The sequence below is a fragment of the Rissa tridactyla genome, chromosome 2 (assembly GCF_028500815.1).
Source record: "Rissa tridactyla isolate bRisTri1 chromosome 2, bRisTri1.patW.cur.20221130, whole genome shotgun sequence".
NCBI classification, from domain to species: domain Eukaryota; kingdom Metazoa; phylum Chordata; class Aves; order Charadriiformes; family Laridae; genus Rissa; species Rissa tridactyla.
This window is the reverse complement of record NC_071467.1, coordinates 27,601,112-27,617,001: the sequence shown is the minus strand read 5'-3', so window position 1 is coordinate 27,617,001 and position 15,890 is coordinate 27,601,112. Positions and strand designations below refer to the sequence as shown.

Below are 15,890 nucleotides of genomic sequence, written 5' to 3'. Positions count from 1 at the left end.
AACATACTCTCCGAGAATAATGAGAGCTTGTAACCCGTTGTAGCTGGCTAATGCGTGTATTGGATTACATTGCATTAAAACGAATTATAAAATATTTCATTTGATTTCTTAATTAAAAATATCAACAGAGAACTATCAATCAGATACTGCGAACTATCAAGCTTATCATGATTTAGAGAGATGTCAAATTAAAAGAAGCACAAAAATCTTTCAAAATTATGGTTCAAAATGATGACCAGAATTTTCTTCCATTTCTTTTGGACTCAAACTATCTATGCTAAATTTCAGCTCAGAGTTCTTCAGCAAGAGCTACCTATGAAGACCATGGCATAATGTTTATAGTGAGAACTTATCACTTCATTGATGACATTTTAATCATACAGAAAAAGAAACAAAGGCACAGACAATATAGCCATATGGCCCCCTTAATTTTTTCTCTTGCTAGTGGAGATGACAAGATGGATTTAAAGGGTGGAGTACCTCCTTAAAAAAAAAAAATACAAAGGGGAATCACTGACATTTAGAATCCCTGCAGCAAAAAACAATATTTACATGTTGTGCACTTTAATTAAAATGTTGGAGGAATTTTTCAACCCCTTCTTCCTCATTTCAAAACTAAAATAAAAAGCTGTAAAAGCAGAACAGCGTCTGAAGGCTCACAGACACTGCTTCAATTTTATTATACCTCTGACAGTTAGTTTTAATTTCGTTAACTAGATTACTACCAGATTTAAGGAAATATAAGGACTACCTTTCCATAGACTCCAAAGTATTTTCTGCTTTCCATGTCAAGACATAAAAGCATTTCTTGTCAGTATTTAGAATTGACATGGATGTTACATCACTGAAGCGATCCAAGTTTCATGTCCCTGAGTCTAGGGAAGTAGTTTTTAAAGCCAAATAACCAAAATGGACATATTAAAATTGAAATGGACTCACCCCAATCAGTTCAGTTGCACCCATAGTACTGCAGAGGTGACTGGTGTGTCCAATGATGAAGCCTGTGCCGTATAATGGCTTTTCAGGCAAAAAGGCTTTGCTGTTTCCAAAAATTCATCTTGACAAATACTCAAACAAAATAATAATATAGGGATCTAATTGTACGTTTGATCTCCATTTTATCTTTTGTTGCTGTTGTTGTGGTTATGACTATTTTTCTTGGACTGTACTTATTATCTATAAAGATTTGATGAATGTTCCCGTTTCTTTGGGGAACTTTTTTTTTTACCTACTAACTGTACTTAAAAGCACCACGGCCTGGGTCTTTTTGCGTCAAAGCTTTACTGGAGAAAGGTGACACTGCTTTTAATCTAGGGGCTTCCTCACAAGTGTTCTTCCCGAAGCTGCAGATGTGATCGACATTTCAGACGCCATATTTATGAGTCTTTCTTTACATCACATTTAACACTATTCGTACAAGCCATTACCTGGATGCTTCTTTCTGAGAAGGGCTCCTCTAGGGACTAGACTTATTGGTGAAGTTGGGAACAGCATTTCTATAACCATTCCTTTCGCTGACTGAAGCTAATTTATAGAGCTATTGGCTCAGATCATTTGATGCAAACAAACACAGGAAAAAAAGGTATGTTTGTCATCAAGAAGCACTAAATATTACAGTAAGAACTCTAGAGATTTACCAAGAGGAAGATGGAGAGGGCATTAGATTTGTTTTTCTGCTTTTCTATTTGCAATTAAATAAGTTGTAGATTTACTAAGTTATTCTTAAGGGCAAAAGGAAAATGCAGCTTTAAATAAAACATAGTTGCAAAATAATGCACACATTCAGTTCTACTAGTGACCACAGTTTATGACGGTTTTAAGTAGATGGCATTCAATATGGAACCGTTGGAGCGAGTCCAGAGGAGGGCCACGAAGATGATCAGAGGGCTGGAGCTCCTCTCCTATGAACACAGGCTGAGAGAGTTGGAGTTGTTCAGCCTGGAGAAAAGGCGGCTCCAGGGAGACCTTATTGCGGCCCTCCAGTACCTGAAGGGGGCCTACAGGAAAGATGGGGAGGGGCTGTTTATCAGGGAGGGTAATGACAGGATATGGGGTAATGGTTTTAAACTGAGAGAAGATTTAGGTTAGATATTAGGAAGAAATTCTTTACTCTGAGGGTGGTGAGGCACTGGAACAGGTTGCCCAGAGAGGTGGTGGATGCCCCATCCCTGGAAGTGTTCAAGGCCAGGCTGGATGGGGCTTTGAGCAACCTGGTCTAGTGGGAGGTGTCCCTGCCCATGGCAGGGGCGTTGGAACTAGTTGGTCTTCAGGGTCCCTTCCAACTCCAGTCATTCTATAATTCTATGATATGGACAAGTTATTTTTTTTAAGAAAAATATTAGACAAGCAATCAGTTTGCTGTTCTCTTCAAAAGAGCAGAGAACAACAAAAAAGCATCACCAAGATATGTTTCTTTACCACACCTGCCATAAAAATGAGGTGATGGGGTAGAAGCAGGCCAACATATTAATAAATTACAGAAAGCGCACAAAATAAAAGATTGTTTTTATACAGCAGAGTCATCTTGGAGTAATTCTGTGAGGTATCGCATGAGCGTGACCGTGATGATCTGCAGGGGGTGAAAGTCCAACTGCTTGGCCTGCTCCTTGTAAGTGGGCTTTGCAGCTTGAGCTGAGCTCTGAGCAGCTCTGTGTAACCACACAGCGAGCAGTACCCAAACTAGCTCAGACTGCAGGAGCTGCAGTGGTGGACACAGATAGGAGGATCATGTATGCATGGGCTGTGGGCATCCCAGATGATGTTTCTTTCTTATATGGAAATCAAGTACAGCTAAGAAGTGCCCACATGTTTATACCTCCCTTCATTTCCTTAGAAAGACAACTTCCAAGTCGTCATTTGATTTCAGAACGTGAAAGCCCCTGTTTTCACAGTGCTAACAATCCAGAGGCACCTACAGATTTCCTTAATCAAGCAGGCGAGGGAGGGAGATGAAGGGACGGAAAGTCAGTGCACATCTCACTGCCCTGCCATCCCTATGTGACAGTCTTTCCTCCTGCCCCACTGCTCTCGGACATCGCTGAATGGAAAACAAATTACCAAGCATCACCCAAAACCCCAAGCCGTTCCACAGGTAAACGTGACTATTGGTGCATAAGAGTTACCGTTAATGCAGTAGTCAGCAGAGAGGAATACATCACCACTGCCACGGAAGAAGAATCAGAACAACAAATACGAACTTCAACTAGCACTTAGCTGAGCTGAAAGAGAACCGGTAAACAGTTTTTAATGAGGATACCGTACCTAATGTAACTGGATCTGGATTCACTGGGCTCTGCTGTCTGGAATGACTACTGCTGCTGTTACCGCCTTTTTTTAAATCTTCCGCATCACTGTACCGCCGTATCCAGTAATTAAGCTCCTCACGGTCTGCTTCTTGACATCGCCGTAGTACAGTGAGAGATCGCCTAGTTTTTTCCACCATGTCCATTATACAGTTTAACAGCTATTCACAGCAGTGGATGGAGCAGAGAAACAAAAAAGAACATTTTATTCATAAACAGTCAGAAAAGTAAAGAAAACATTAATGTGCTGAGTGCCTGGGTTTTAATAATGAAGGAGCCTCTTCCCGTTTTCTCAAATACTGCTGAAAAATTCAGTCTTTTTTTAAAAATGACAATCCTAAATAGTACGGATATGGATTTATGGGGGAAAGGGCCAAGACAAGGAGGAGAAGACTGAACAGATTGCAATCCCACCACTAGTATCACATGGCACCACAGAGGCCAGGAGATCTCCTCCAGAACTGATGCCTACAAACATTCTAAGAGCTAATAAATTCAAAGGAAAAATCCACCGTGTCCCAGATGCAGGGTTTATAGAGCAGAGACCATTCCCCTTTTGGCAGCCTGTGACAATGAGGATACTGCAGTTGGCACTTAACAGCAAGGCCTGGTATGAGCTACCTAATGGGGAACATCAAGCCCTCCAATTTAAATCACCAACATTTTCAAAACTTGTCCTGGGATTCAGATTTGTTTTAAAAGAAAAATTTTAAATTCCTATTTTAGAAGGACTCTTTTCAGACAATAATACATAAGAGTACATTTAGCCCTTACATGGTCAAGGTGTTTCCACTCTTCTGCCCATTCTCTGTCCGTTAGCCTGTGATCAATCATTTCTTCTTGACGTGTGCCATGCAACCCTGCCAAAAAGGAACAAATCATGTTTACAACGTTGGGAGTCCTCAGGGGAACTGGGGAAAGAAAAAAAAGCCTATCAGACAAATATATTCTATGTTACCTGGTCTAGTATCAGGAATGCCACCACAAAAATAAATGGATGCTTAAAAACTTATCTCTACGTTCTTTTTAGCACTTTTCCCCACACAAGATGCTACTGTTTTACTCAATTTAATGTCTTCAATTCTGCACACTCTGTAGATTGCAAGATGACCTCTCAAAAGTGGACATAACCCTTTCTGACTACATAAAATTGTAATATATATTTATAACATTTAATACTATATATAATTTTTCATTTGCACCACTTGAAGAAGTCAGCAAGACAATTATTTGGTAACTCAGTGTATCGAATACTAGCTGTACTTCAGAGAGCTGAAAAAATATTAGTATAAACTCAATGTTATTTCACTAAATGCAGTAATTACTACCATGTCAACAGAGCATCATTAAGGGTTCATCCCTTCACAGATGTTTAAACAACATGTGGTTAAAATGTAGCACATATATCAGAGCAGCTGACAACATGATACAACCAAGCCAGTATTTATTATCAACACTCAAGAGGAACCGACACTTGCTCTTTGTTTAGCCTTCTCTATACAGATGCTGAATATTTGTAAATGTTCCTCTTCTATTGAAGATTTGTTTAAAAAAAGGAAGAACAGTAAGTGCAGATGTGAAGGAAGCCAGGCAAATCCAAGAGCACCAGACATTCCATTACACCAAAATGTGCTGCAAGGGCAGCCCTCCGCAGGGTGTTGCTGGTGCTTCTGCTGTTCACATCCCCTGCGGACATCCCCACGCCGCACTGCACTCCTGACATGTCACACACAGAACACTTCTCCAAAGGCTAATAACTTTCCTCCAGTCAAAGCTGAAATCAAGCAATATCAATGTTGTTATCCTCACAGATGTGGCATTAGAAGAAAAATAAAAGGCTCTACCTATCCTTGCCTGCCAAACACCTGAGTGTCCATGTCATCTAGGCAGCTGTGAAAGCATGGGTTCATCCTCCTTCTGACTCTCTTGCTGCAGAGCGTAGCAAAGACACAATTCAATCCACTTTTACAAATATAAACCCAAAGTAAGGCCATTAGAAGAAGCTAGGTGGGCAAACAGCTATAAAGGCTACATCTGAATGTCAGGTATATTTAATTCACAAAAAAACCAAACCTGTTCACAATACAGAATGTAATTACAAGGAAAAAAGAAACCTGAAAAAACAATGCATAAAATCAACATATCTTACCCATAGGTCTGTTTCTGTCCCTGAGGTCCCTGTGATTGGGGTGTCTGTATGAGTCCCTGTAGTGGTGGGCAATGGCCATATCATCCAAACGATAATGCTGAGGTGGAGGTGGGGTGGGATGAGGCAGACCATTGGGCTGATAAGATAAGCCGTTATTTGGACTGTACCGCTGGCCTGGGCTAATAGTGCAGGGCCGCTTGCTTGGATGCTCTGAGTGCAAAGGCTCTCTGTCAAAGCCATTTTCTTTGGTTCTGAAAAACAAAGCAAAGGAACTTTTAATTCCCTTGGTGAGCAGAGCTGCTTAGGAACATGCACCCCCACCTACATGTGCAGCTCCAGGAACTAAAGCTTGTTCTTTCGCTTTGCTCCAAGTGTGTGGCGTTGCAGAACATTTCAAAACACTGCTCTTTCAAAATACACAAAGGACACATTCTCCTTGCCTAACTATCCCTGTAACTTGAGAAATAGCAGCGGGGTGAGCCTTCCGATGGAGCGGCTTGAAGGGAGCTGGGCTGGAGAGCGAGCAGCATTCACTGAAATCTCCCACTCACGGGATAGATACACACATTAATTGCAGAGCTGAAACAATCAACTGATACGTGAAGCTAGACGTTGAGAAACTCCTACTTTCAGTAGTGCTATAGTATATAGTGATTAGTGGAAATTCACAGTTAAAGAAATACGTGTTTTTTTCAAGAGGACAGCATATAGTCTTAAAGTAGTGCATGTCAGTGTGCTGAAGGCTGGTTATACGTAATGCCAGGATGAGTTCACAAGATCAGTGTCACACTAAGACTTTGGGCGAGAATTACTCAGGATGATGAGAAATACTTCCTTCAGAGATTTTTGTACCATCTGGGCTATTTCAGCAAAAGGTGCCGTGCCTGTCATTACTTTTGCAGGAAGATGTGGTTAGACTCAAGTCCTCAGCATTCAAGATTTCCCACTCCACTACCCTTAGACAGGGGTTTTATGCTCAGGCAACTTTGAAGAGTTTTCAGGGAGAAGGGCAGTTTTTTACGTTATAGATGCTCAATTCAATTCATAATCAGTTCAAATCATAAAGTCTCTACTTTGCACCTCTACCTGGGAACCTGGAATTCATACTGAATTAATTTTCTATTAAAATAAAAGAAAAGAAAGGCCAGAGTTACTTCAACTCCTTTTAGGAAAGCTTCGTTTCACTGAAGTAGAGGGGGGTTTTACCACTGGAATAAACAAAACCTACAAAATATTAGCTGTGAACAGAAACATTATTAGATATAAATATCACAGATTGTTGAGGTTGCATCCCTCCCTCCAAAAACCTCTATTAAAGAGCTGATACATTCCAGCATTTTTTAAAGAAAACTTTCTTCTCTATGATTTATGGATGGCATAATATCTCTTCCTAATAATAACACAATTTTTTTGTCACTTTGTCAGGAAGGTAAATTTGATTTCATTTTCTTGTTTGCCTGCTGTTAAAACCAACTGCCCTTCAACAAACCCTCCCCCACAAACCAACCAACCTTGAGGGACTGTCTGTGGAGAAACACTCAATGTATTGTTGCCCCCCAATAGGTTCTCCTTTAATGTCAATGAGAGGAAGGATGAAACCAAATCTTTGCCAATATCCACTGGGAGAAAGGATCAAAGTAAGATCTTGCAATTACTGGCAGGAAATGAAAAGATGGGTTGCACCGTTTTCAGAAGGAGCAAAGAGATTTTCCAGGGCCTCACCACAATCATTAATGCCAGAGAAGCTGCAGGTATATATATTTTATTGTACCTTAACTTGGCAAAGAGGGGAGAATCTTTCACCAATACTGCAGGACAGCTGTTCTAATTTGGGGCAGAAATATAAAAGACATACTTTGTTAAAGGGAAGTACGTACGTCGTTCCAAAGCAAACACAGAATGGCTACGAAAACTCCTAATCGGGAAAACTCGAGGACCAACATATATTTTTAATGCCTTTTGGCCTGATGGAACTGCTTGCAATAACTCCCAATGGACAATGATGTTTTTGACAGCTCTCCAAGACAAGTTTTGTATTTAGTTGCTGGTGTGTGTTTCCTTTGCACATATCTACACAAACTCTATAGCCAGGTCTTTCAATTGTGAAAATACTATACAAGCAAAATACGGACTTTCCTGCATGTACAAGCCAAGTTATTAATTTGACAAAATTCTTTAGTGTTACAGTTGGAATGATCTCTAACAAAGATAGAGGAAAAATTCAGAAACTGTAAATAAAAACTTTTTTTGATCACTCAGTGCAGGAAAAGCAAACCTTTCTGAACCATAATTAGATGTTAAAATCATGTATTTTCATACAAATATACACATTTGCACCTCACTGTACAGGTACTTCTGTGGTTTTTTTTAAGGAATGTTTTATACTTAATTACTGGAATGAACTGCATTAGCTTGGACAACACACCAGCATATCCATTTTTGTCTAGAACCCTGAGTTTAACTAACATAGAAATCAACATTACCATTGAAAACACATTTACTGAAATTAAATTCCTATTTTTGCCATTACACTGGGTAATGGCCGTTGGGTCTTTTCTGGGTGTTGAAATCTTGATTCTACAATTTGTTGTTATATTTTCTGCACTGGCAGAATTAACAACTTGGCAGAATAAAAGAACGAGGCTGTATATAAACTCATTTAGTGGTTTTGACCATATAAAGTACCTAATAAGGTAACAATTTTCAAAGTCTCATCAGAACGGGAATCACTGGCAAATTTACTACATCTGAATGTACTGAATATAGTGATAAAAGACAGACAGTTGAGTACCAAAGAGGGTCATAATTCAGATGCCCTGAACTCAACCTACTATTCTGCTTCTGATCCCAGTCCTACTCATTCTTCCAGGTCTCCCCTCCTTGGGACAGCAGCATTTCCCCAGGTGCCTGGGGAAGCATTCCTGTTTCACAGCAATTGGCAGATCCATGTGAGTATTAGTTCCAAATCCCAAACCCCCACAATTTTCATCTGATTTAATCTGATTTTTATCTGATCCATCTGATTTTGCACAGCAACAACAAGCTGTAGGGAGGATATAACATTAAATGTGTAGGAAGCTTAACTGACACATTTTCTCATTTTTCTTTTTCTTGTTGGCCACATTTTCCTTGATGCGCACATAAATCGGTACCGCCGTTTGGAAAATTGGCAATATGATAAAGAAGGGGTCCTTCAGCTATAAACATTCAAGGAATCATTTTACTTGGAGCCATGATTTACTCAGTTTAAAGATAGCAGAATAGATACTAGTCATTAGTCTGTACCCATTAAGACACTTTATGTTGTTCATAAGTTACCATTTCAATTTTAAGTTATTGCAATTTATGGATAATTTCCTGGGTGGGAAATCTGATCATGCAAAACTGCCTTGTCTGGAAAATTAAGTTTCACCTGATCGAGTATTACACCAATTTCAAAGAACTGAAGTCAGCTTGCAAGAAGGAGGCAAAAGCTGTTCATCTGTTATTTGTGCAAGATGCTTTGATTTAATTTGGACTTCCACCAATAAAGTCTTGATGACCAAAGATGTGATAACGCATTGTTGGTATAAAAGATGTGTTTTGTTTATATTACTGTGTTACAGAAAAGATTAATATGTCCTTGCTAACAGTCCATACTGAGAAAATTTGTTTAAAATTCCTCAAAATTATTTATGGCTTATAAGAGGCATCACTATAAGAGCTGTAAGCATCCTTCACCTTATTGAGATGCGGAGGAACTTCTTAAAATAAAAAGATTTGCCTAACAGAATTATCAAAGTCGGCCCCTGTTTCCAGTTACCTCCAACATGAATTCATTGCCAGGGGTGCCAAGGATATAGCAAGCACAGCAGCACTTTCTAAAGTCACAAAACAATCATGGCCACTTTTCTTCTGTAGAGATACCCTAACAAATTTTTGTTCCTTAAAAATGCCCTATATTCACTTTGTAGGCAGCTATCATTAGTATAGACACTATATGACACGCTCATGTGCCATACAGCCCTTCCCAGCAAGCTGAAAGGATGACTAATTAACAGTCTTTTATACTTAATGTATTTCAAATCATGTTATTTATAACTAAGCATTCATTCACCAAAATAAAAACTCACATTGGTCCAAGTTCCTTTGCTTTATTACAGTAGCACGTAAACTCCAAAAGTTGTAAACAAAATATAGTGAACACTTTGTTCATGACACGTCATGAACAAATTACCAAAATGTGTTGTCTCCTCAGGTGTCAGTTTTTCTCTCTTGCAGTGACTGATGGTTCCCAGTGTTATTACAGAAACAGATTGATCTTTTTAATGAGCTAGTTTAATAGACTCCAAAATCTCACCGTGGCTGCTCATCCGTGTCAGACCATATGCACCAAGAAAACATTCAGTAAAACACAAAGCTCTGCTGTCAGATTGCTCTATAAAACCTTACATACAGTAGATTTGGATATGCAGATAAATAACCAGATTTGGAAAAAGCATATGCAAAAAAGGTTCTGAAATTATAAGCAGAAAAAATTACTGTATGTGGATTTTCTTTAACAAAAAATCACGAGGTGGATGTGGTTTTGTGCAATGCACACGTTCTACTTCCTTTGCCTAATCCCTCATTGTATTTTACCTCTATTGGAATCAACGGTATGCAGTTATCCGTGCCCAAAAGGAAAATGTAAATACGGAACAATGTGTGTGTATATATATTTCTAATATATAGGTGTATGTATCATACACACACATCTATATATGAGAGATATATATATTACATACACATTATATACAGTGTATGTGTGTGAGTATATATCTCATATCCCTTGGGAAGTGAAAAAGATAGCATAACTTAGTATAGTGAGAGACATACCTCCAAACAAAATTATTCCAACCACATTTAGTTCTCCTGGAAAGACCTTGCCTTTTAATAATTTTTTTCCATATTCTAGCAACAGTGTCACAGCACTCCTCTTAAAAGGATGCCTCCTATCTTCTGCTGTATTTCTATTAGTATATTTGAAAAGTACTTAGATACCTAAACAAAACATGTATTTATTTCCAGATGTTTCCTCATGCTCCTCTGTAAACAATTAAAATAATTAATAGTGTAATGAGTATGAAGCCAGACAAGTATTTGGTTTCAACAGTCACTCAGTCTAGGCATGCTCTGACTCTGAGGACTGTTTTTTGTCGTTGCTTTACTTACATTATCCAATTAAAAGGTATGCAAGCTCCCATTCAGTAAATTTAAGAATCTTTCCAATAGGATCTTGTTCTTTTTACTAAATCTGTAGTACAAATGTTCTTGAGTTCATCCAGAACTACCGTTAGGACTTTATTTTTTTCTGTATAGCTTTAGTCATAGCCAATGAAGAAATAGGTGTGATTAACCAGTGACAGGGTTGTTGATACTGCAAAAACAACTGCATTTTCAAGCTCAAGGCGCTATCCAATGGGTGAGCTGGGCAGTCTTTCCAGGTCTTTCACAACAGCAAAGAATCCCAGGGTCAAAAAAGAAAGAATGAGCTTTTCTGAACCGCTACTTCCCCAGAACTGAGGAGCCCAATTTCAAGCAGCGATCGACAGAGGCTGCCAGTTGATAGCTTTGGCACCTCGGAGTGCGCAGGCCAGTGGGACACCCCGCATTACAGCCCCTCCCTGGACCCCGGGAATTCAAATGCAGGGTCTTACCCACATCAATGGAAGTTAAACTGTCTACTCCTGGCCCCAGAAGCTGCATTACTACATGGAGAGGAACTGAAGACTCCCCGAGACGGACGGAGCCTAAGAGAGACTTCAGTTGTGAAGGCAAAGGCACTTGCTTGCTAGCAGAGACTCCTGAGTTTCAAGAGCACCTATGTATTTTAACTAAAAAGAAACACTGAGAAAAAAATCCATACACCAGGCTTAAATCCCTCTAGGTCTAGGCCTCAGTTTTAATTAAAAGCGGAAGGCTGACTTTAAAATCCAATATTCTTCTCATCTGCAATCCCCTTATGGGCTACTCCTATGTCCTTTTTGCTATAAGACTAATACGGGGTCTTTTCATTACTAAGTTCTCATACCAGTCTTTACCTGCACCACCCAACCCCATATTTACTATAAAATAACCAAAATTGAACACTGTCAAACTAGGTCTCAAAGAGGGGGAGTATTATCCCAGAATGCTAAGGAAGAAAAAACAAAGGAAATATTTTATTGCCCATTTTTCCTTTGTGACCCTATGGGAGACGCAAGTAATACTGCTCTATATTGAGGTATTGGGGAGAAGGCACATCCCTCTTCTCTCTATTCCCACCAAGCAAGACCTCACAGGCTTATGAGATAATTCAATGTGTGTCTATCTACTTGTAGGAAAAATACCGTGTCTGCTACTAACACTGGACTACAACATGCTGATATTTAAGTTATTCACAAGATGCAGAAGATTTTAAGAGGCCGTTTTTAGAGCCGTTTGGGTACACTGCTCGGCAAAGACTGAGGATACGCAGCAGAACTGCCCCAGAGAGCTAAATTTCAGCTTTGGAAATGTTATCTCTTTGCATGGAGTAAGAGACTATGTGGAAAATGTCTGAAAATTAATCACCTGCCTTGGATGCAGTTGGCAGGTTTGTGTTAACACCGATGGCAGTTTCAGTTTGGCATAGTTGTCAGGAAAAAATGGTGAAAAGAGGATACATGGAAAAGGGCTTCTCTACTGTTACCTTTATTTTCTTGCTGGTCCATAGGGATTTCCCTGAAACACAGTCTAAAGCTAGCCAGTTTCAAATACTTTCACGTTTTTGTCTATCTAATGAATACATTACTTCAATTTTTATGTTCACTTCTGGCTTAAAATTTTACTATGCAGACATTTTCAAGATCTCGAATCTACATCATGAATATCTCACTTTCATATATACTAAATATTTCATGGTTCTGTCTACCAGCTTCACAAACTTTCAGACTTTATTTTCTCCATAGGCTTTGTGCTATCATGTCCTGTCCCTACACAAAAACATCACCTGTAAAACTTGCAAGCTTTCTTGACTTCGCAAATCTGCATCTTTTTCATTTAGAGTATACCTAGAACGCACACCATGCCCTGTGCATGCAGGTAGTCACATTTGGCAGAACAGTATTATAAAAGAGTTCCACATTATAAAATCCATGGCAAACAAAGCTAAGAAAAATCCAGTATTTGGGCCTCCCAAATGTAATATTTATACACTAGCTGAATTTCTAACATTATCACAGGAAGACAGTTAAAAATAAATAACCACAAGAGTAACTTTCTTTTAACACTAAACAAAGCACTTTATTCAAACAAGAAAAGAGAAGAATGTTCCACATCCCTAAAGCTATGGTACTTTGCACACGCGCATTTGCTGACCCTGTTTCTGCATGGAGTCTGTCTCAGCTTAACAATAAAACAGATTTCAGTGAACATTTCTCCTGGAAGAAATATCCTTATGCATTTTGGATATATGGATATGGAAACGTGGCAGAGCAGAAGGAGTTAGAGCCCTGACTACATTCCGGAGCTTGCCTCATCCTTCCCAATATGAGTGCCTAGCCACTTCCCCTATATTTACTGTTTAATCCAACAAAACCTAAAATGCAAAGGACTTGCATATGGAGCTGGAGTGATCTGCTGCTCATCGCTTTAATGCTGCACAGAAATAGTATGCACCAAATAGCATGGTACTGGCTGGCCGGTATTATTTCTATGTCGATATGACCACCGTGTGTCCTCAGGCTGCCTAAGTATATATATATATGTGTATATATATATTATATATATGTGTGTGTGTGTGTGTGTGTGTGTGTGTGTGTATACACACACACACCCCCTATATATATACACCTACATACATATATACACACACACACACCCCCACACGCATGCATACACATATACACAAAGGTGATTTGGCCATGGCACAGCTGTAATGATGGCAGGACCTGCACCCAGGGAACACCATCCCAGTTCCCCCCAGGCACCCACCCACAGGCCCTCCCCTTTCTAGTGGAGCTCGGCATATCCGACCCATGGGACATTTCGGAGCGGGCTGCAAAAGGCACGGCGGTGCTTACCTGTCTGGAGTTCGCCTCTTCCCGTTTTCGTTCACATCGAGAAGCAGCTCTGAGGAGTCAACAGGTGAGGTGGTGCTGGCATCCAGAAGCAGCTGTTCGTGCTGGGCGAGGTACTGGGCTGGGTTCTGCTTGGCTAGCCTTGCACAGTGCAGCAGCTCCCGCTGCAGCAGGGGCAGATTGGCCTGCAAGAGCATCGCACGCGTTAAGGAGGTGGGCTTGCAGGAAATTTCAAGAGGCGAAGCAGAAAAAGCAGAAAGCAAAGGCAAAGCCTGCCCTGGGATGAACCTATTGCGAGCATCCTCAACTAGGTGTGTTGTGGTGGCCTCCTTACGGGGTCGGGTCATGGCTGTGGTACGTAGGCATGGAAGAATGGGAGTTTACTTATGAAAATGGAAAATAGAACTGCAAATGCTGTGACAAACTAGGTCTGAGCTCCACATCTTTAAAAGCGGAAAAAGCACTGCCCTGGCTGACTTCATCTCCTTTCTTACTATCCAAAACATGAGTTCCTATGGAGCTGCAGTTTTCAACAAGTGACAAACTTCTTCAATATTTGTTTCCCATTCAGATTGCAGTTAGTACTTAGAAATGGTTTGAAACCATAGTATCTGCAGCTCTATCGATTGCCTCAGTCACCATCCTTCAACGGCCTTGGGGAGAACAGGGTTGCCCTCAGCTTTCCCATTACACATTAAGATAAAGATTACAATAAAATCTCATATTCCAGCGCTTCAGTTAATCACTCAGAGGGCTACGACCCTCCTCCTAGCCAGATGTACCAGAAACATTTTTAACTTTCCTCTCAGGGCCCCACTGAGAGTTGGGTCATGGGCTGGAGAGTCCCAGGATTTGGACACGGAGAAATGAAAATGCTCATTGATCCCTGGGTAGCACATTTTGCCCATCTACTGGGGTCATACTTAGTCACACTTCTTGACAGGTTTGGGACCAAGGTGGAACTGTATGTCCTTCCCATAGGAGGAGATAGTTACACATCCCAAGAAACATCTTCCTTTCTTTGCAGCATATGCATACATCGGCGCAAAGATAGTCCAGTCATTTCTTCCCTACGTATTTGTGCCATAAGGTGATGTGCCCTGACCTCTCTTGTTCCGTGCCTAGTGCACAATGATTTCTGACCTGGGAATTTTCAACTATTGGATTAAATGTCATGACCTTTAGTAACTAGAGGTAAGACAAAGAACTCCAATGGTGAAAAAAAAAAAAAAAACAGCAATTGCTATCACTTATTCATCTTAGGATGGAAGGACAGCTGACTGTGGAACATGAAGTCTTTTCAGACTTCCACAGAACAGAAATATTTTGTGAAAGTGCCAAAGAAATACCTTCCTTTGATTATTATCTGTCACATTTTTGTCCAAGGCTACCACATAACAGAGAGAGATATCAAATGCTTTTGTGAGCAGGGTTTTTCACTTGTTTCATTTGTTTCCACATTCCACAAATGAAACCACTTGTTTCATTTGTTATTTTCTCAAAGCTTACAAAGAATTAAGGTCAAGACATCCAACTACCTAAGCTGCCTCACGTGGCAGAAAATGATTGGAGAAGTTTACATATATTTATAAACAAATATCTGGAGGAAATAATATCATCAGACCTAGGATTTTCAAAGGGATACATGTTTGGAAGATGTATCATCACATCTCAACACTCCTGTGAGGTAGAAGCGTGAAGTCCCCACTTTGCAGTTGAGAAATCAAGATAAAACAAGACATTTGCTTTCCTCATCCACTATCACAAACGAAAGGGATCTATTTCATGCACAGACACTCCTGGCTCCTGGAGACAACCAAATTTTGAACTGGCTAACAAAAACCTTGTTTTATTTTACTTGTTTTCCTTCTCCTAAAGAAATGTTCATTCTTGCTCTTCAACCATAAACATGAAGGTTTGCAATTAAAGGTATCCTTTGTTCAAAATCTGTTGAACATGTTTTCTGTCCACAGAACAGACATGTACAACTTTTAATATATTTATTAAACATTGATCTACTCAGTGTCTTAATTTTTTAGCTGTTATTACAGAAAACTGTGAATTACACACTTCGCGATTTAGAAGAGGACTTTTGGGTTTATAATGGCATCAAGCAACAAACGGACAAAAACTTAAATTTAAAGTGAAGAAAAGCAGTATTTGAAAATATTTAGTTCAACACAATTACTATCAATCTGCTCAAGACATTATGCTAAACAATCTTTATCAAACCATATAGTAAAAAATAACTGGTTTATTGAAAGAAAAAGAATCAGGACCTCTCTACGGCTAGGTCAAACATAGAGACTGCTTCTGGTCACCATGGCCCTGATACACAACAAGAACTAGTTTTTTGGAAGCTGGACGCAGAATGAAGCA

General features: G+C 39.7%; 1 protein-coding gene across 19 annotated transcripts in view; it reads right to left on the bottom strand.

Annotated features, from left to right (window-relative positions):
- The window catches only part of RUNX1T1 (RUNX1 partner transcriptional co-repressor 1), a 117,914-nt gene that overhangs the window by 26,930 nt on the left and 75,094 nt on the right, over positions 1-15,890 (bottom strand). For all 19 annotated transcript variants that reach the window (XM_054190174.1, XM_054190188.1, XM_054190176.1 and 16 more), the window contains 4 exons: positions 13,515-13,696; positions 5,452-5,702; positions 4,077-4,162; positions 3,262-3,463 (listed from right to left, as the gene is read on the bottom strand). In XM_054190174.1, coding sequence (XP_054046149.1) covers positions 3,262-3,463; positions 4,077-4,162; positions 5,452-5,702; positions 13,515-13,696 — 721 coding nt within the window. The remainder of the gene's footprint in view (positions 1-3,261; positions 3,464-4,076; positions 4,163-5,451; positions 5,703-13,514; positions 13,697-15,890) is intronic.